Here is a 21,810-nt window from a genome sequence, read left to right as displayed (position 1 = left end):
GTGCACAGATCAAACCCACAGCATGCAGGTATTAAGGCAAGCCTGGCTAACTGACCACAGGCCATTGCACATGCTCAGGAGCTGATGCGCCACCTCAGCCCTTTGTGGGGAGGTACAGTAGCAGAGAAGCACCTGTGCAGTCTCCAGCCTTCACAGTCAGCTCCCAGGCCAGGTGTTGATCAAAACCCTACATTATGGATTTATGATGATCAGTAGCTTGATACAAAGACTTCTACTTAAGTAGTATTAGTCTGCCCTAGATTACTAGTCCTCACTCCAAATTCCTGTATTCTACTGATCTGTGGAACACCCTGAAGCTAATGGAAAGCATTTCAGATTCTCCCAGCAGTCTCCTGCAGACTGCTGGCCTCCACCCACCATTAGGTTAATGCTCTTGCTTACAGACATACAATTGTCTTAAATTAATAAAGAAGGGCTTACCTGTATGTAGAGACTATCTAAGCTTCAAAGGATCCAACAGCTTATTAACACAACATGACAGTTAGCTGACACCAAGTAACTCTTGAGAGTATTATTGCTCTGCACAACAGAACTTCATGTAGGTTTATTTGAGGAGTTGTATCTACACAGAAATACATTAAGTACATCAAAATGAAACTGCTTCACTTTACTGAAGCAGCAAGACATTCTCCAGAAAGAGAGATGAATTTCACGTATTTCCCTTCTTTCAGCTTTCCCTTATGGTTCAATAAAGTTCACCTCCACAGCAAATGTCTCACTATAGACTTTCCATGTTTTTGACTTGTGAGGGTTATCCAGCTCATTCCTGGGTAGGTAGAGTCTGAAAGACAAAATTCAGTAGCATATCTTACAGCCACATGCTTTTCCTTTCAGCCAGTCAAGAGAACTTCAAGCTCAGCCCTGGGATATTAAATATAGCTCCACATCTTAAATTCAGACAGCTGAGAAACTGTGGGTGGTTTTGGATTGGTTTCCCAGAGCCCCACAATGCAAGACTGTTAGAGTAAAGTTAGTGTTACCTTCAGCTCAAGGCCTCCTGATGGGATGCAAGTGACAGGAATTTAATAACTGACTTTCCTAATGGCAACTTGATTGAGTACTCAGTCAAGCTCAGACATGTTCTCCACTTTTAATGCTCACCAAATTAATATCTAGTTAGCACTTAACAGCATTTGCACGTCAGCTGTGTCTGAATTAGGGATAGAGATAGGAACACTGCCTTAGTAGCTGTTTCACTTCTGATCAGACCTAGTCCATCTGATATCTACCAGAATTCTCTGGGCAGAAAGAGAGATAATATTACTAAATTGGGTTTAAGACAAGGTCTAGGGCTACGGAAGATGCCCCACCAGAGGAATGAAAGCACTTGGGTGAAATTTTTGGGATAGTACTGTCGCAGGGCTGTCAGACAGCAGGCATACATTTAGCCTGCCACTAGTTTGGTGTAACTAAGTGTCTGCACCTAGAACGCAAGGTGCATTGCTGGCTCAGCATATTGAGTTAGGAACAGAGACTCATGGCTACCTCTCCATATGCTTTGATGAGATCAATTAAATAAAAATTGTTTCCTTCCTATTCCAGTCATGGACAGGAGAGTAATTATATCTCACACATCAAGTTCACTGTTCCTCTGTCTAAAGCTGTCAAGTTTGGTAGACAGAACAGAGGGTGTCATGTCTCTACATTTCTACATCACTCCCCTAGTGAGGCAGACAAGCTCAACTTTTGTTGGCAGGAGCTCCAGTAGGAGTTCTAGTCTCACCAAGAACAAGCCACAGTAATTTCCAACTTTAAAACAAACATGAGACACAGTAAGTTAAAGAGCTTTTCTTTGAGATCCCAAGCATCTGTACTTGTACTACTCTAGTATTAATGTTTGCCTGCAAAGCTGCTGAATGAGTTCCAGCCTCTCAGTCAGCCATGCTATAGAAGATGGTAGAGTTGCTTTAGGTTTGAACTTTTTGAATTCAAGTTCATTAACAATACTTAGAATGCTGAGGAAAGAGTCCAGTGGACTAAGTAGATTAAGATAAAGAGCTCACAGATGCTTAAAAACACTTGGTACAGTGCAAGCAAGTGTGCCAACTCCCTGCTTACAAATTACCATTGAGAGTCAGAGACCAGTACCCACACAGAAGCCAAGACAGGCTTGATCAGCCAGCTATCTCAGCTTTCAGTACTGTGTTTATGAACTTTCAGCTCTGTTCAGACACCAGAAGTTAGGATCTGAAGGCAATCACTGTGGTCACTTACCTGTTATTTTCAATAAAGGAAGTGTTGAACCAGAAAAAGAATGGGCAGTCATCATAGCCTTTTGGGAGATCCTAAACACAAAGACCTTGTTTAAGGACTCCATTTGACAATATGACTCAATTTTTGCAGAGCAAGAGTACCCACCTGTCCTCAGTAGTTTTGTTTACAAAGCTACAGTGCTAGAGTCAGTACACTTGCACAGCCCAATGTCGCACCCAGATCACTATTCTCACTGAAGCTATTTCAGAACTAGGTCACTCAAGCTTAATACAATGAAGTAAGAAAAAGACCCATGTTAAAAGCAGCAGGTACTCAACTAAGATGTCTTGGCTTTACTGTATGAACAGCCAGATGCCTCCCATAACCATACAGGCTGATGCAGCAACATTTGCTACATCACTCACCCCACAGGGGTGGAATAACAGCTGCTACAGAGGGGCCACCCCAAACATCAAGAATCACAGAGAAGGAACACAGATTCTGCCCCACACAGCACAGCCAGCACTCAGCTGCAGTTTACACTACAGCCTCTCATCATACTCAAGTGAGGGGCTTCATGCTGTTATACTTACAGAATGCGATTCAAATCTGACTTTCACATCACCACTTATAACAGGGCTGTCTTCCAAGCCAATGACTACAGAGTCACTTTCCAAATCAAAGAACAGCTGGATAACAGAATAAAGTATTACTTTGATGAAAGTTACTGCAAAGAGACAGAGGACCAATTCATGACAATACCTAGCTGCTCATTCATGGGATACAAATACAATAGCAGTGCTACAAGAACCGTCAGCCACTTTAGCTACTCTGGTCAGAGTGAGCTATTGCATTTAATTGACTTCTAGGGAAGTCTTTCACTATCTTACCAGTATTTTTCCTGTGATTTATCAAAGCTAGCTTTTTAATTCTCTCTGAATTTACAGTATCTATTTATTTAGATAGTTGTAAATATAGTATTCAACTTTTACAGGAACACATTTTTGACCTATAAGTCAGCTTTCAGCTTCTGTGGCTCAACTGACATGATTTCATAGTACTCTCACCTTGCAGTTTCCTTGACTGGCACACACACATTCTAGTACAACTTGCTTCTTCACTATTATCTGCACCTTCATATCAGTTCCATTGCCTTTACCAACTCCTAGGAAGAAAGAGTTACAATTATACCATAGTACATACATTAGCTGGAAATACAAGTGGTCGTGAAAACCAGATGCAATCTTATTAAAAATTGCCTTCTCTCCACAATGCCTTGCTAGAGACTTTAGAGAACTCAAAACCTAAAAGGTAACTGTATTTTGAAGTAGCAGTTAATCCTACAGTGGAGCAGGAAGAGGCTAATGTATAGTTCCACTGACTGAACAAGAACAGCAGTTTGAAGTCCTCTTGAACAACTAGTTCTGAACTTCCAGACATTTATCAAGGTTACCAGTACATTTGTACAGAAACAGGATGAGAAACATTAACTCTACCATCAAACTGGATCCACTAATCTTGTGTGAAAAGTGATTCCCCTCCCAAAACAGAGCAGGTTGTATGTGTGCACCATTTGGCCAGACACTCAGAAAGTGACAGAACACACAGGGCAACTGCACTAAAAAATGCTCTTCATTGTATTTTAACTGCACCATTTGAATTCTCACATCCCAGTAAGTCTACATTCCTGTCATGGGCTTAGAGAGAGAGACAGTAGAGATCAGCTGCCTGTACTAGGAAGCCATTATCAGATAGAGGAATGCCCAAATTCAAGAGTTCTTACCATGTATAGAGTGGATTTTGAGGTTTTTTATTTTGAGTTGTCTCTCTGGTGGGAGTTTCAAGTTATACTTGTTTTTCAGGATCTCATAATACCCAACATACCTACTCTGTAATGCAAAAAACCCAGATACATTATGCAGTTTCTGTACCCCACACAGACTAATTATAGGCAGAAGTATGATTAAATAGATCTCCTACTCCAAGTTCTTAGCTTTTGTAGGTCCAAAGCTAAGGAGAAAGCCATTTGTTCTCCTTCCTCTCCTCAGTTCAAAAAAAATCCTCTAAACAAATTCAACATCTACATTTTAAAGCAGTATTTAAACTTCACGTTCTAAAAGGAATTCTGTACTTTTCAGTTCAGCAAGAAGTGAGGAGCTTTTACATTTTAGCTTTTAATGGGGCAGAATGTTTAAATGTAGAAAATACTTTCATTTCACAGAAGCATATTCCAAAGGACAGCTCTACTTCCATTTGATTTTATCTAAACTAGAGTACCTCTGTCACCAGCTTCATCTCACACCTCTGAATCTCACAGTACACAGTGAATCAGAATGAGCAAAGCCCCAGACAGTGGGGGCAATAACTTGTTTAACATTTCTTCCTGAACACAGTCTCTAGAGGATACATTCCTCCACTCAGCCATAGCAGTGCCATGGCCCTTCCCAGGCCAGGCTGCAGGCTTCAGTGCATCCTTGATAAACAGTGCAGTTGTCCTACAGGGTCATGTTCCTGTGACTGTGGGCAAACACTGCAACAGGCTGTCCCAAGATGTTGTGGAATCCTCATCTGTGGAGATATTCTAGACCCGGCTGGACATGGCCCTAGCTAACACTGCTTGAACAGTGGGGCTGGACTGAAAGCTTTCCTAGTTTCAACAATTCTGTTATAATAAAATCCGAATTATGGTATCTAAGATATTACACAGAGAAAGGCATGACGAATGTGCTTGGATGAAGGGAGGGGGGGGGAAGATGCAGTGCAACCCTACCAGTCTTCCAACCCTTAAAGAAAAAGTACAGAAAGTCCAGCAGTTGAGCATTAGTAGAAACCTACATCTCTGAAACAAAGAAGAGGAGGTGGGGGGGCATAAGTGCTCACAACGTTAGTGTTGGTTTGGCTACTGTTACTAGATATGCTCAAGCTTACCTGGGATGGAGTTTCAACTCCTTGAAATTTGGTACTTGTGCTTCTATCAGTTCTTCTCTCCCCAAAGTAGTCCAAACTTTCCTATGTTGAAAGATAATTTCAAGGATTAAGATATTCATCCTATCACCATTCCTTCCTAAGAAGTGGATAGTAAGCTAGAATTACACTAGTCAACTCCAGTAAAGGAATGCAAGTGAAAATATGCTGTAGTTGGTTTGGTACCTTCTAAAGGAGGCTTTTAACTAAAATAACAAAGTACAATTAGGAAATCCGATACCTTAGGTCTGTCATCCGCAAAAGAATGCCAATAAAGGTCACTGAATGAGGAGGGCAATATCCTTTTATGCAATTCTTTAGAACCATCTGTATTTCTCAAGTGGTCTGTGGCAGACCAAGCTGAAGATTAGTTTGGATCTTCACAAACCAAACTCTGAGAAAAACAAGTGATTAAATGGATACACACTCTGGCCAGACTACCTTGAGGGATGTGGGCCTCCTGCCACCCAGGTCTCCAGATGGATATACCAGACCTTGGATACTAAAGCAGCATATGCGTCTGTCCTGGCTGGGACTTGCTGATCTTTCTCACTTTTGCTAGAAGGGCTTCTTGCTCTAATGCTGGCAGTCAAGACAATTCTTGATGCTTCACACTACTTGGAGGGAGGTTGGGGAAAGAGTTGCATTTATATAGTGACACTATCTTTAGTACAGCAGGCTCAGAAACTATCTACAGTTTAAGAAAACTCAAGATCGTGGGTCTATGATGCGTCTAAACCAAAAAAAGAGCTTCAAAGTTGGTATCCTGTTAAATTCTACTTTCACAGTTCTTCCCGATCAAGAAAGGCATTTACAAAGGAGCTCTTGCAAGTCTTGCTACTGTGTAAAACAGATTGTTTACAGTAGCCTTTTTTCCAGTACAGACTTATTGCAGAGTATTAGAGCATTTCACTAGCTAAGTAGGTTCTAAAGGGGTGTTTTGAATACTAGAAGAATCAACAAAATAGATACCAGTTCTTACCTTTGCACTCTCAAACTGGTCACTGTCTATGAGCCAGGTACAGACCATTGTTCCAGTCCTGCCTGCATTAGAAGAGACAGGTTGAACTACAGGGGTTCTAAGGTATTTGGGATTATTTTTGTGAAGATGAACTTTTTAAATAGAAGAGATAACAGGAGATAAGTGACACTAGAGTAGTCAAAGAGAAAATACTGCAGTTTAACTTGTTCCTAGAAAGCAGTCCCCATGTTTCTTTGTACTATTCCTAGAGTTACTTAGGAAGCTGCCAGTATCTGCATACTCCATTCAGCAGGGGATAAAGTCAAGTAGACACTACTAGTTAGGTTATAGACTGGCACTTGCCAATGCTCTGAGCCTCAAAAGTCGCTTCTCTGCTCCAACTTTTCTCCCCTAACCTACTAAGAAGGCATCATCAGATTGCTAGGACAAAGACTCCACTATAGTCTCAGTTTTTATTTAAAGTCTCAGAGGTCAAGTCATGCCCTCCCCTATATTTGTTCAAGCTGGTTTTGGCCTGCATGTAGTTTCAATGATCAGTTTTACAAGACCTTTTAAACTATGGTTCCAAGTGGGGAAAGAACCTTCTTTAAGGTTCTTAAGTAACCACCTAGCTTAAGCCAAGTATTTCCAGTAGTAACAGCAGGCAGCTATATATGTGGCAGATGTTCGCAGAGAAATTCTGCTTCTTTGCACAGCTATCTATGCATTTCACCAGCTCCCACACCTCTACAGGTTGTGGACAGCACCCACGTGTCAGCTCACGTGCAGCAGCTTTGACTAGCCTGTCCCCATAAGACTACATTGCACTCAAGCACATAATACCTTGTATCTTGATTTAAGATCCAGCAGTACCTATAACATTCTACCCCTCCACCACAAGAAATTTAAAACTTGAGGGATATTACAGTGCAGGATATTCAGTGTGGGTGACTGGCTGCTAGGGAGCCAAAGCAGCAGCCTAACTTTTGATAGTAGCAGTTTTAATAGCTCCCAGCCCCCAGCTTCTCCTGGGAGACTGCAGTCCCAGCAGTCAGGACAGCAGGAAGTTATTGAAGACTATTTTAAGAGATCAAATGCCAGCTTAGATTAAGAACCAATTTGAGATAGATTAAAAGGGGGTCGTGTAATACTAAACACTGTTGCTAGTCATCATGGTGTCTGCAGAATTTAAGTTACACTCTAAAACCATCTCAAGTTGTGGCTTAAGGCCATACTAACACCAAAGAAGCCATGATAAGAATAATATGTAATTTGTAGCATACACAGATTACACATGAGAAGTCCTACCTTTCCCCCCTTTACAGTGAATTGCTATGATGTTCTTTTCATCTTGACTCATCCATTCACGGACACTGGCAGTGAATTTCAGCATGTCCCTAGATAAGAGCAAAATTAGTGGATCAAAGCAAACATCTGCATAGAACTATCATGATGTATGTATCTCTTGACAAGACTCACTGTAGCGCTGGGACGTTGTGGTCATCAATAAAGATCCTTTCCACCCTGTAATGGAAGTACTTGGGGTCATAGCCTTTTTCACCTACAAGGAAAGATCTGGAGTTATGCCAGGAAAGGGAATAGACTTGCAACAAAGAAAGTGGCTTGTGACACAGCTGCTGGTCTGAGCATATACTAGTGTTTGAAATATAGTTTTTCCCACTTTGATCTGTTCATTTTTACTACTGTGAGGTAATTTGGCTAAACCCATGCTTGTTTAGCTTCTAGTTTCACACCTCTGACTTATAAGTGAAAATTCACCTCCAGGTCCAGATGGCCATTCCTTTACATAGTAGTTATTTAGGAATCTGAAAGTTAATGTTCTGATGTACTGTCAGGGTCAACCACAGCAACAACCACCTACAAAGTCGTAAGGAGTTAACACCACACATCTGTGACCCCTCATCTATCCCTCTGCTGGCTAGCAAACAGTTTTACTTTTTCAGGACTTCAATATCAATGCTTCTATATTATACCTTGACTGCTTCCAGCTCCGACGCTCTATTATGAAAGCAGAAATCACAGAATAGTTGTTCCTGAAGTATTTCAGAATCATAGAATGATTAGTGTTGGAAGGGACCTTCAAAGGTCATCTAGTCTAACCCCCCTTGCCAGAAGCAGGGACATCCCTGACTAGATCAGGTTGCTCAGAGCCCCATCCAGCCTGGCCTTGAATGCTTCCAGGGATGGGGCATCTACCACCTCTCTGGGCAACCTGTTCCAGTGTTTGCCACCCTCTTTGAAGAAAAAAATTCCTAATATCTAATCTGAATCTCCCTCCCTCTATTTTAAAACCATTACCCCTCATCCTATCACAACAGACCCTGCTAAAGAGTTTCTCCCTGTCTTTCCTGTAGGCCCCCTTTAGGTACTGAAAGACTACTATAAGGTCTCCCCAGAGCCTGGTCTTCACCAGACCGAACAACCCCAACTCTCTCTCTCGTCATTGGTTTTAGCTACCTCTAAACAGAATAGCTTCTACCTATTCATTCACTCCATCCTTCTAAGCCTTCATTAGAAAAATCCTCCAATATCATCTGAAGTTTTAGCCCAGGTTTAGTTTTTTTATTTCTTTACTATGAGTTTTCAAACATCAAAGCAGTTGTTCAGCATGAAGAAGGAAGTCTATACTGCAAGGCATCCAGTGTCTTCTTTGCAAGCTTCAGTGTAATATATTAGATGCTCAAAGTCTACTTCCTGTCCTGAATGTGGCTGTTATCAGACACAGCTGTGCTGTGTACTTTTGACATACTTTAAACACTTTGAGATCTAGTATTGCCAGCATCATACTCTGAAGAGATATTTTGCTGCTTAGCAGTATTTCAAGACAGTCAGCAGCTAAACATACTTACTGCAGAGATTGTAGACTTTATAGTGGTCTGCATGTTTGGTGTCCAAAAATCTTGCAACTTCCTAAAGCAATAACAAGATACAAGTTCAGAGTAGTTAGGGTCTTACTCCTTATTTCCACTGCCACTTCTTCCCCACTCCCCAGGTGGAGTCAGCAGCTGCATTCACAAACAGCTCTTGGACAGCAGGCTTCTCCAGCTCAATAGCTCAGGTTCTTGTCTGGAATAAAAGTATTACTGCAACTATCTTACCTGCCCTACATATTTATGTTTCCACAACATCAGGCAGCATAGCTCTAAAGGACATTAAAACAGACCTTTTAAACATCTTTTAGGTGAGTATGCAGTTCTCATGACTTACACTATTACTAGCCTGGGACAGAATCAACTTGGTTCTCTGAGGCATTCCCAAGGAACAGAAACAGAGCACCACTGTGTCCACACTTGAGATACATCCCAGCAGCACAGTGGTGACCACCATTTGGTCATTCCAACCAGCCAAGCCAGCAGGACTAGGATTGACTTGACAACTTAGTCCACATGCAAATTAGTGGGAACACAGAAGTGAGACAACATTCAGAAATACTTCGTAGATGAGAGATTTTTACCTCTATAGGGTTCCTATAGAATGACTGCTTCCCAGAAGATGGAAACGACATTGCAATAATGCGATCTGCAGAAGAGACAGCAAACAGAAGTAACAGGGGGAACCCTCCCCACATGTAGGGACCAAGAACAACATAATTATAAACCAGCTTATTTCTACCCTAATCATAAGAACCCCTTACCCATTTCTGAGAGGTTTTCTTCTGCATTTAGTATAACTAGAGCAGTAGAACAATGCTTCCTGAAGCATCAGCTACCATTAAGTGTCAGTCTCCACAGAACCACAGGCAAAAATACTATGAGGGAGACAATAGTTTCTCAGCTGTGGTTCCCTAGGCCTCAGAAAAATTTCTAGTATAACTTACAGCATGTACAACCTCTCTCCCGGAAGGCTAATACTTGAGAACAGTGTCAGAGTCAGGAATCCATATTTCAAAATACCACAGAAAAGGAGTAGGCCTGGTTTGACTTCATACTTAAGTTTCATTAATCTAAAACATTGCCCGTATTTTGTGTCAAGCACTTGTTAACTGAATAATAGTGTTAACAGGATGCAACATGCTGCAAAGTGTCATTTGCTTCTACAAACCAGTAACATAAGTGAGATCCAGATCAAAGCCATCTTTCATATAACGCCTTTTGTTTTCAGAGACCTGCCAAAAAAAAAAAAAAAAGTAGAGTTTGTTTTCCAAAGGATTGCCAGAGATGAACAAGTGTTGCCTGTTACTAGGAAAAACTAACCATCTACACTCTGAAGTTAAGCCATGAGTAGCAGAGCCTCATTTTGCTATAGTAAAGTTCACAGCATTAGCCAAAAATGTTTACCGTGTTAGCTTTTAGGTAGAAGCTCCATACAGAATTTTTACCCTGAAGTATCAATGTTTATTCTAGTGGAAAGTCTATCTACCACACAAACTAGAAATTATCAATTGAGACACATAGTAGTGGTGCAATCACTTTGACGTGCTGGCCTTTCCAGGTCAAGTTGCTGCTTACTTGAGTAAAGTTAGGAATTATTAGCTACACTGAAGTTGGAGGCAAAGCTCCAGTACCCTATCAGGGGCACTGACCAGACAGGCTGCTTAGGCAATATTACCAGTTCCAGACCAATAGGCTGTGGGCAGTCTTGCTACTCAGTGTTGGCTGCCTTGAGGGGAAAAAAAAAAAGATAGAAATAATATATATATAGGCTACTATTGGTAAGAGGCCAACTTACCATTCTCCTAGTCACTACTTCAAGTTGCTTCTTCTGTGAAGCCAGGCGAAATATTCTTATTAAGATGACAATTCTCAGAACTCGAAGAAGAGTAACCATTCTGGATGAGAATCAGATTCACCATGAAAGAAAAGTGAACACAATTAAACTTTGAAACAGGTTTTATAGCTTTAAGCTTTACATCTGAGACAGTTTAAAGCTTTGTTTCAAGCTTTGCTTCATATACTGAACTAGGACTTCTCAGGCTGATTTTGGAGAAAGAATACTATGCTTGAAGAATGTAATGTTTTTACTGAAATTTTTTTTTGTGGAGTACACATTCTCAACAGCTAAAAGAACTAGGAAACTCCTTACTTGCTTGAACATACTCTCACTAGCACCTCTGCCCAGCAAACAGATTCCCTTAACACTACCTATATTATCCCCAAGTTTTTGTTCCTTGAAGTTTGTTTTCAAGTACACATTTAAGTGTAAGTAGCCTCCTGAAAAAAATAGCTGAAAAGAGAAGCTAGAGAAGCTATATCATGCCTTGATTAAGAAACTCGAGAAGAGATCAGTACAAACCCTGTGTTTAATCATTCAGCAACCTGAGCAGGTGATTTGGTTTGAGGAACTTTGAACTGCTGTTGAACTTTGAAGCAGGCAAGATGCTTATGCGAATGGTTATACAGAAAAAAACTAAACAGGGGCAGCTGCTTTCTCATACCCTTAGGGACTAGGGCAAACTAAGATTCATTTCTTAAGGAGGTATATGAGCATATAATTTTAAGGAGCACTTGCAAGTATTTCCAGTCCTGATACACTTCAGTAAAAATCCCAGTGAATATCCATAGTAAGAGGGACAAATACCATGGAAACATTATCCCATCACCTCTAATTGAACAGTCTGCTCTCTACTGATGTGGAGCTTAAAGTTAGTAAGGCAAGGTTGTCCTGGACACTTGGAGGAAAACTTCGGTTTTTCCCCCAGCTCCTTCCTATCCTGCTGTTTTCAAAATAGTTCCCTTGGAGATAACAGCCAAAGAAGCAAGAAGCCAAGAAGATGAACCAACACTGGAGTGAAGACTCCATAGCCCCTCTCCCCAGCCTGAACCACAACTGTGAGAAGCAGCTCTTCAAGATAAAAGCAGTTTGTATTCTGCCCTTTAGGAAGTTAGCCAGTTAAGCATTAGCTCCCAGACTGATACCCAGCTCTCATTCCTCAATGCTCTTTTATAGGTCAGACTAAAAGGAAAAACAGGTAACTCATCCCAGCACACACCCAGCTAGACCAGATTAAAACAGAGACCATATCCCTCCATCAGGGCATGTTACCTCTACAGACTGCCACCAAGATTTCACTTGTCACATATGCTCTCATCCACATAAAACCTGCTCAGATTCTAATTATTCTGAGAGGTATCAGGTGCTTTAAAACTGCTCTTTGCTTCTTGAGTATGAGGAAAGAAAAGCGATAAACCCAAGGTAGGCTACTGGAGTGTTAGGGGGGGGAAGGCCATCTCCTCTCAAAATATGGGATTTGGCCAAGTCTGAGGTATCATCTAGTGACAGGTCGTAACACTTTGGTCAGAACAGGAATGGAGAGCCCTTAACAAGAGAAGCCTTACAGAGGGCCTCAATAATTACACAGGTGAGATTGTAGGCTCCAGCTGAGTATCTTCTGAGATCAGTGTGAACTCCTTCTTATGCAACTCTAAAGCCTATTCTAAATCCTCATCAACTTCAGCAAGACAGAATGAGGAACTTGCACACACTGATCTACAAGAAGATGGGTCAGTACAGGGTCAGGCCTACTACTAACATCGCCTAGTCAAGATAGCAGCGCAGATTATCCATCACAGTGCTATTTCTCCTACCTTTAAGTGGATGCTGCCATAAGACGAAAACTGCTTTAGAAGAGTCTTGCCAGAGAGATGGGAAACCATTAAACTTAGATTAATGTTTAGGACAACTAGAAGGAAACAGCCTTTTATGATCCTGAGGCTGCAAAAGCTATTCCTTTTACAGTTCTACTTTTTGAAACGTGAGTTTAGCTGGCATTTGAAGAGGACAGCTAGTACTTCTAGATGTTTGTCCAACTCTGGATTCTTCAATAACTAGACTTCAAGTTGGTTTCTTCTAGAATGTTTCCCCCCTTGTGCCCTCTAGCCAGTTGAATTTTTTGTTGTTGTTTTGGGGTCTTTTTTTTTTGTTGGTTTTTTTTTTTAAAAAGAGCTCAGCTGCTTTCCCTGACTGATGCAAGCAAGTTTCACAAATTCAAACCCAGTGCAGATAAACTAATCTTAAAGTTGTAGTTCTGTCTCCCTCAGGAATGGATTCCTCTCACAGGTTATCATCTGATCAAGCTAAAAGAATCAGATGGAAATATTACTTCAAATTACTTACGCACATAAGCAGCCTGTTTGCCCTCTCCAGGGCATGGCTGAGAAATCCAATATATGTTACCATGGGGCTTTTGGGAAAGCAAGATGGAGGAAACAAGACAGTTTCATAACTATTTAAAGATGCATTAAACCGAGATCCTCCCTCAGTTGTCTGTTCCATTTGCTATTCTAATACAACTCTTCTTTCTGACCTTCTTCAGACTCTCCTCTCTATCAGGGCCGCTGTATACTTTCTCCCAAGAAAATGCCTGAATTAGAGCATTTGATGGCCTCACTACTCATTTTTAGTTACCCTAACTGATAAGTTTAGATCCCCTCTGCCTTTGAGACAGGGACAGTCTACAGTATAATTGTGGACCAAAGTTGGGTGTCTCTATCCTTCATCACTCTGTACCATGAAACACTATCAAAGCCATATTCATAATCTAGTATGTACACATCTAGCTTAGATGTGCTCAAGAAAATTCTTAGAAGACTACTTAAAAAAAAAAAAGATGTCACATTTAACAGCTGCCTTACTATTCTTACCTTGGTATCTGATCTGCTGCAGCAAGGTCTGAGAAGGAGTATGTCAGGTTAATTAACAGAGTGCCCACCACTATGAATGCATCCAAAATATTCAGTTTGGACCGGAAATAGTTCCTGAAGCTGAAACAAAAAGTTTCACATAGATGCTCATATTGAAACACATCTTCAGAAAGGGAACCACCTAATACAGAACTACTGCTCTCTTGAAGTAGTTCTTAATGTTAAGCACTGAAGACCCACTAAGAAAATAATCTTACACCTGGCCTACATACATGAGTCACAGCAAAGCTGATGCAGTTTCCAAGTGCTCACTTATACCAAAAGCACTTCACAGACTGTTCCGTAGAAAGGTAACAGCCAACATACACACTCAATGTGGCCATTGTCTATGACCAGAAAATTAGCCTACAGGGCACCCATGTTCATAGTCCAAGCTTGAAGTAGTGCTTCCTTACTAGCCTGAGGGCTTGCCACATTGACTTAACATTTGTCCATGTCTTACCCTTCAACAAACACTCTCAGGAGAACATCGATGAGGAAGAAGAGTGCTATTGCCAGGGAAACACCTTCCAGAATCTCTCTAACACCTTTCTTCTTCTCACTGATAGCCAGATCCACAATCACGACTATAATGTCCACAATGATAAGTACAACTCCAAATACTCTGCAAAAAGAAAAGTACAGCTTCAGAAGTAGGAATTAATTACTGACACTTATTGACTGAAAAGCACAAGCCTAGAGTTTAAGCTGTTTCAGTGAGTGTGTTCTCTTATATGCAGATTGAAGCCTGCTTGTACAAGCAACTGAAGGATTCAAATTGCATTTTAAGTGACCTGCACAGAGCACATCATCCATGTGGAACTGTACATTTACCTCAGACTCCAGCTGTAGTTATTAATCCATAATTCCACAGTTACCTGGAAGTGGTGCAAACCTGAATGCTTTAAGGCACACAAGTGTGAGTGCTGTCTTTCAGCTTGCTCATCTTTCCTCCCACTCATTACTTATTTCAGTTCCTTAAAAAGAACTATCTTTAAGGTCTTACCTTGTTTCAGCACCCAGACTGCATGTAACTGACCAACTTGTTCAAAGGCTGCCACAGCCTGGAGTAAGCCATTAAAGAGTTTTTATCCAAGTCAATGGCATTTACAGTTCTGACTTTCAGCTCTCCTTGGAGAATGAAGTCATATCTGTTTAGGACTTCTTTCCCAATCAAAGTAGTTTCCACAAGTCACACTTTCAGGGTGTCATAAGGGATTCAGCACTTTCCAGACAAGCAGGCTAGAGTTACTGTGGTTCAAGGAACTCTAAGTTTTTACACCAGAAATAAGGACTATTTCTACCTTTCCCACATCATTACAACCACAAATCTTTTACCTGAATCCAAATGACATCACAAATGGGGAAATTTTTCTCCTGATTGCACTGCAAGGGAAGAGAATTTGCATCAAGACAAGTGACATTTTGCTACTGATATTAGCCACAAGAATACTGTTCTATTATTTCGTTCATCCTTTTGGTTTTAGAATTCCACATAGCAGTGATTTATTTAAGAAGAGATTATTCAGTTGCATTCATAAACTATACAGGTTAAAATAGTACTTGAAAGCAATACTTAACCACTTGTTAGAAGTACTATTCATCAGTTACAGACCCTAGAGGTACAGCAGTATGTACTTACACATAACACTATTCAGTGTCACAGTTCCAGTGACACTAGAAGTCTGACTTAATGCCCAGTTATAAGCTTTAAGAAGCGAGTTTATAGAATAGCTATTGGTCAAGAGGAAGATTAAAGGATAAACATATCTTAAGATATCTTGTTCAAGATATTAGCTTATTATATCAGAGGATTCCCCCCCACACCTCAGGCCTGGAAAAAGCTGCACTTGTTAATAGCTCCACTACTGCTTCTGTGCTCTTGGAATAAAGAAAATCAACTCCCTCTTCTACCTTTAAAAGGAAATATTGGTTTGGCTTTCAGATTGAAGACTCAAGTGCCTCTTAAGAAAATTATTTACTGAAGCCAGGCTCTTCCAGTTGTGAGTATTATCTCCAGCCCTAGCAGGTTACAGCTCCAGTTTCCAGTTATGGAAGATTTGTTGCCTCTTTGGTATGCTTTAAGCCTTGTGGTTTAAAGCTAGACCTTTGTGTAACTATCTTACTAGCTGAAAGTCTCTTTAGGCTACATCAAGAACTAAGGTGGAAGCAATTATCTGCAAACCCCAAGTTTTGACAGTTGGAAAAAGAGCTTGCCAGTCTGTTCAGTAATCTTGGGATTACTTAACCACTGTAAGCATTTTCTTAGACTCTTAAAAGAAAACTCCTTTTTCAAGTATATCACTGACAGTAGGACCTATCAAAAGTTCTGACATACTGACAAAAAGTACCAGTAGATTCCTTTTTTGTTATTCATAGTTCCTACACTTCCCCTTCCCCACCACCATTAGAGATACCACTGTTACAGGAAGTCTTTGTCAGCTCAATAATGCATATTGCACCCCAGTGATCCTGTCTGAGCTACTTGTTTCCTTTAAAGTAACTTGAGCATTACGTTCCACCTAATGCATATCCTTACTGCCTCAATAACTCCGTTTAAGACAAGGCTGTGTATCTTTGAAGTGATGAAGCAGCATCTTGCTGGGCTTACTGAATTAGTTCATACTTCTCATTATTAAGGGAGGTAGATTCAGATTAGACATCAGGAAAAAGTTTTTTTACACTGAGGGTGTAGAACACTGGAACAGGTTGCCCAGAGAGGTGGTGGATGCCCCATCACTGGAAATGTTCAAGGCCAGGTTGGATGAGGATCTAGGCAACCTGATCTGGTCGGAGATGTCCCTGCTCCTTGCACAGGGGCTGGACTAGATGACCTTTGAAGGTCCCTTTCAACTCTAACCATTCTATGATTCTGTAAGCTCTAACTTTAAACTGAGAAACAAGGTCTAGCCAAATATCTGCATGATGTTTGCATGAAAGGATACTTAGGCTGTAGTATCCACTTTCCCCACAGAAGTCAAGGATATAATAACAAGTCTTCTCTGGAAGGCAACCTAGCATACAGGAGGTTATCCTTGCATTTAGGATGTCTAATACCTAAGGAAGCACTGCAATAATTACACTAACAGTTTGTTGGTCTATGTCTTCGCCCAGTCAGTCCTACCATGTAAATGCAGGAGGTACACTAAGGACAAGTACTTTTATTAGGCGCACTAAAGACTGAAACAAACACATCACTCCAATTTGGTCTGTTAACATCTTAAATGAGTTGAAGAGAAAGTAGCATACTTGCTCACATACTTAGCTTAAAGCCTTTGTGAAATGCATTTGTAAATGCCAACTTCTGAGTTCTAGAAAGACATGTTGTCACATAGAAGAACTGAGATAACAGGCTTAATCTTACTGTTCTTGAGCTGGAGGAATAGAGAAACAAATTCATTTACTTGCCACCGACTTGACTAAGTATGCTAGAAGAGTTAGTAATCTGGTGACAAGAGCTAAACACTGTCAGAAAATAACTACTTCAAGCACAGAGTTTATCACTAGCAAGCTCAGATAGTTCAGTCTTGATGAGGGCATGATGCTTACAATTTGCCCCAGATATTCATTCACCTCATTTTCTCACCAGCTTTTGTTCTTATGTGCTCTCTCAAACTTATTCTTTTGGGAAAATACAATCAATGCAGTTTGGACCGCATCACTAGAGGTATAAAGAAGCTTCCTCAAATTACTTGTCTTTATTATGTACTAGAACAAATGTCAAGATCAAGTGATTTACTGTGCTTATCTCTACTTCAGCAAGCCATCTGCCTTCTTATTTTGGCTCAACAGTTTACACTTCTGGGGGTAATCAAGGCATTTAGTATATCATCAGCTTACTTGGAACAGCTGTCTGGTTCATTATCCTCATCACGACCATCATCAATCTTTACTGTGGGCTCTTCTGCTGTTGGAGAGCTGGCAAAGGAATAATACAAGTCACATACTGATAGAGTTGTCAGCTTCATACATCACTAGCCTTCACTGTTCCAGAGAAAAGAGTACTAACTGTGGGCTAAGCAGTGAGCAACAGCTTGGGCCAGAGCACAGGCACAGTACCAGGAGAGGAAAGTCTTCCCATATGTTGGCACAGCACAACCCCTTGGCTTGTACTGACCAAGTTCCCATTAGCAATCTATCTTTCAAAAGTTTCCCTTTTGAGGGAGGAAAGGAACAGATGTTTTCAGCAATAGGACAAAGGTCTTTGACACAGGGCATCCAAGAGACTGCTGAGGACTTAACAGTCCTGCCCAGACTCTGAAAGTGCTGGAAGCATGCATATGCAAAATTGCTTCAGAGTCCAAAATACATTAATGCTATTACAGTAAAACTACTTGTTCAGAAAATGAATGTTTTCACCAGGAAAAGCCATAGCACAGAGATGTTTTTGTGCAGAGCAGGATACCAGACCGGAAACTGAAAGACCAGAGCAGCAGCAGCTGAACAAGTGCTAGAACAGCATTATTTGGGGGTACTGGCTGCTTACCACAACTTCCTTAAAAGGGTCTCTTTACAGCAGATTTTTGTTCAGCCACCTGAGAAGCTTTGAAGGCCACATGATGACTTCCAAGAAAGTAAAGTGTAATATCCAAAACCAGGAGTTTCTAATTCAGCATTCTCTACAGAAATACTGTGTAGCATAACAGCACAGCCACAGTGTTTGCTGTGGATTTGCCTCTGGCATCATTGCTTCTTGGGGAGGAGCAGCTACATGGACATATTCAATATTGATGTTTCCATGCTGTTCTGAGGCAATTCAGCATGTTTGAAGCATTGGTGTAACAAGTCAGAGAATCCAAGTATTCTTCATCCTCCACAACAGACCCATGCACCAGCACTGCTTCTGCAGTGTGGGCTAACTCCTTTTAAGTAGTTTAATGATACATTTCCTACTGTGTCAGCAACCAGTACTGATGGTTCACCACCTGCACTCAGTACCAGGCTGAAGAGAGGAGTGATTTCCACAACATCTCCAACAATTTTGTTATTTAAAGCTAATTTTCCAACTCTAGTATCCTCACTTTGTTCCTAGAACTGAAGCAAAGCTTTAGTGATGTATGGCCATTCAGCTTTGCTTCCCAGCTATTCTTATGGGATATTCACTTGGGAGTTTCCACTTAATGTACAGCTGAAATTCTTCACCCATTAAATCACGTTGCTGCTGCAGGTCACTTGTCTACAAGTATAAGCATGTGAAGTGCACCAAATGCCATCTTCTTATCCTCTACTATGATTAAAATAAGCCAAAATAAGGATGAACAACAGTAGTGTTTTCAGTTCAAAAGCCAATCTTTAACACAGAAGGAAAACAAGCCAAGTCTGGGTACACTGTTTCCACTGTGTTCCCACACAAAAATTCATTTCTAGATAATGCTTTCCTCAGAGGGAGTTTGTTTTGCTGAGCACTCTACATATACTTGTTGTCCAAGCTGGAACAAGCTCTCTGCCACAAGCTACTACATTTAGTCTTTGACTACTGGAGTGGAAGAGAAAAAAAAATTAGGATATACTAGAACTTATTTCCTCCCGACACACTCTGAACTTCAGACTTGAGGCTTTAAAGGAGAGCAAAGAGCTCTACAAGACAGCTTGACAGTGCTTCTGGAGGCTAGAAGAGAGAAGGCTTTATTGCCATGAGCTTATTATACCAGGTCTGGGTGCTTTGTACTTCTTAATTCTTAACTACTTTTCAAAAGTCAAATCACAACTGCATATTTCTCTCAAAAGATATCACTCCTCACAGACAACAGCATTTTAAAGGGGAGATTACAAAGACTATATGCTATATAAATTTCAAGCGCTCCATCATTATTCTGTTACATTTAAAGCACTAAGAAACTCTAGACAGGGGACCACATACAGCATATGTCAATCCCAAACTCATACACTGGTGCCGTTCACTTCACTCACCTGGATGCTTCTGTCAGCTCTGCCCCTTGTTCATACCTCACAGTTGTCATTTTGCCTGTTGTTGCTCTGCTGGTCTTACAGGAAGCACACCTAGTTAAAGGGGGATGAGCAGGAGAAACAGTGAACACCAGCATCCTACAGCAGCCTCGCACTCCCCTTGCCAGCAGGCCGGCTTCTGCTTCATTTTCAAGTATTTCCCCCACCACTGTTGACAAAGCGCTATACCTAATACAATAACTTTAAACAGCATCTTTACCGCACGACGAAGCGACCTCCCTTACTTCCAGCTCTGAAGCACGCAAGAACCCCAGCCGGTACCTCTGGGAGGGGCGCAGCCCCGAGCTGCTCCGGCAGCGAACGGGAGGCCCGAGCTTCGTCCCCCCTGCGCCTCTACCCCCGTAAAGCTGCCTAAGGCACAGCCTCGCAGCCCCGGGGAGGGAACCGGCTCCCACAGCGGCGAGCACGGCCCCGGGGAGGGGCTGGCACCAGCGGAGGCCCCACACGCCAAACCCCGGCCCTGCGGCCGCCACACGGAGCTCGCGGCTCCGCAGCCCCAGCGAGGGCAGCCCGCGGTGGCCCCAGCCCCGCCGGGGAGCTCCCTCTCCCCGCACCGCCCTTACCTCGGCGCGGCAGCCAGGCTTCGAGCCCAGCCCGGACACCCGCCCCCGGCGGCTCCGCAGACTCAGCGGAAAGTTGCGTTAAACTTCCTGAGGGCTGTTCTCCCGACCCTCCCGCCTCCCGTTACAGCCCCCGCTCACCCGCCAAGGCCAGGCCGAGCCGCGGAGCGGGAACACGCTTCAACCCCCACGCCTGGCCCCGGCTAAATGGTCCGGCGGCGCCGCACGGCTGCACCTGGGCAGGGGCCGGGCCCGGCCGCTGCCATGACGACGGCGCCGCCGCTGCTCCCGACACCGACCGTCACCCTCGCAGCCGGCAGCAGCGGGTGGGCAACGGGACTGCGGCGGCCCCGACGCCTCTCGGGGCCCGCCAGAGCAGTAGCTGGGCCAGGGCCTGCCTGTCCCCCCGGGGCCACGCCATCCCGGGCCCGCACAGGACCTCAGGCTGTCCCGCCAGGCCGCCCCAGCAGGGCCTGCCGCCTTCTGTCGAGCCGCGACCATTCGGGTTTTGTAGACTTTGCTGCGCTTTGACGCCTCTTAATGCGTTTCCCGTGGGATGGCAGCTTTGCGGGGGAGTGGGGGCTGCGGTCGGGACAGGATTGGTGCAGGTAGGCCTGAGGGCCAGTCAGGCCACCACGGCCTGCCACAGCCACTGCCGCCATCCAGGCCTGAGACACGTAACTGATGTTTTTCACATAAAGATGCACACTTATGTTTTTACAGAATTGGAGCCTGCCGGGCAGAATACGACGTGTTACCCTGTGCTCTGCAGAGGCTTCACGCCTACCTCATCGCTTACCAACGGTCCAGCGACAGGCTCAAAGCCCAGTCCCTGAGCATCACAGGGTAGAACAGGGCTGCTGCAGAAGCCGGGGCTGCGCTGGAAAGGTTTTCTGCAGCACGGCCGGCAGCAGAGGGAGCTCAAAGCGAGCTTTTGGGGGCTACTCCCAGGACTGCTGGAGCTTTATTGGGGTAGATGCGGTTAACCGACGGCAGCAGCCTTTCCGTATGCATCTTGCCCAAAAATCTTTAAGATAAATGCTGAGAATAGGGAGCATTTCCAGCCTAAATCGAAAATTTCCCTTTCAAGTCTGTCACATGTATGGATAAGGAGCTAGTACAGACAGTAGTAGCAAGTAAATGAGCTAAATATCATAGAATCATAGAATGGTTTGGGTTGGAAGGGACCTTCAAAGGTCATCTAGTCCAACCCCCCTGCAAGGAGCAGGGACATCTCCAACTAGATCAGGTTGCTCAGAGCCTCATCCAACTTGGCCTTGAATGTTTCCAGGGTTGGGACATCCACCACCTCTCTGGGCCACCTGTTCCAGTGTTCCATCACCCTCATTGTAAAAAAAAAAATTCCTAATGTCTAATCTGAATCTCCCTCCCTCTATTTTAAAACCATTACTGCTTGTTCTGTCACAACAGGCCCTACTGAAGAGTTTCTCCCCGTCTTTCCTGTAGGCCCCCTTTATATGTTTGGTATATTGGTATATATGTT

The 21,810-nt window shown here is 42.7% G+C and overlaps 1 protein-coding gene across 1 annotated transcript; it reads right to left on the bottom strand.

The window, feature by feature from the left end:
* Positions 1 to 569: 569 nt before the first annotated feature.
* On the bottom strand, positions 570 to 20,344 carry LOC104478215 (phosphatidylinositol 3,4,5-trisphosphate 3-phosphatase TPTE2). The gene is made up of 19 exons (XM_086741994.1): positions 20,310 to 20,344; positions 19,690 to 19,779; positions 17,620 to 17,697; positions 15,118 to 15,165; positions 14,243 to 14,404; positions 13,741 to 13,860; positions 10,829 to 10,928; positions 10,202 to 10,265; positions 9,615 to 9,679; positions 9,010 to 9,070; positions 7,619 to 7,700; positions 7,448 to 7,536; positions 6,161 to 6,222; positions 5,143 to 5,223; positions 3,998 to 4,103; positions 3,282 to 3,379; positions 2,808 to 2,903; positions 2,236 to 2,306; positions 570 to 802 (listed from the first exon to the last, which is right to left on the bottom strand). Exons 2-19 carry the CDS (start codon positions 19,737 to 19,739, stop codon positions 700 to 702), a joined length of 1,536 nt encoding a protein of 511 aa, XP_086598120.1. The 5' UTR covers positions 19,740 to 19,779; positions 20,310 to 20,344; the 3' UTR covers positions 570 to 699.
* Between the last annotated feature and the right edge of the window lie 1,466 nt (positions 20,345 to 21,810).

This window comes from Chlamydotis macqueenii, chromosome 1 (genome assembly GCF_036417535.1).
Source record: "Chlamydotis macqueenii isolate bChlMac1 chromosome 1, bChlMac1.mat, whole genome shotgun sequence".
Taxonomy (NCBI): Eukaryota; Metazoa; Chordata; class Aves; order Otidiformes; family Otididae; genus Chlamydotis; species Chlamydotis macqueenii.
This window is presented reverse-complemented; position numbering and strand designations above follow the sequence as displayed.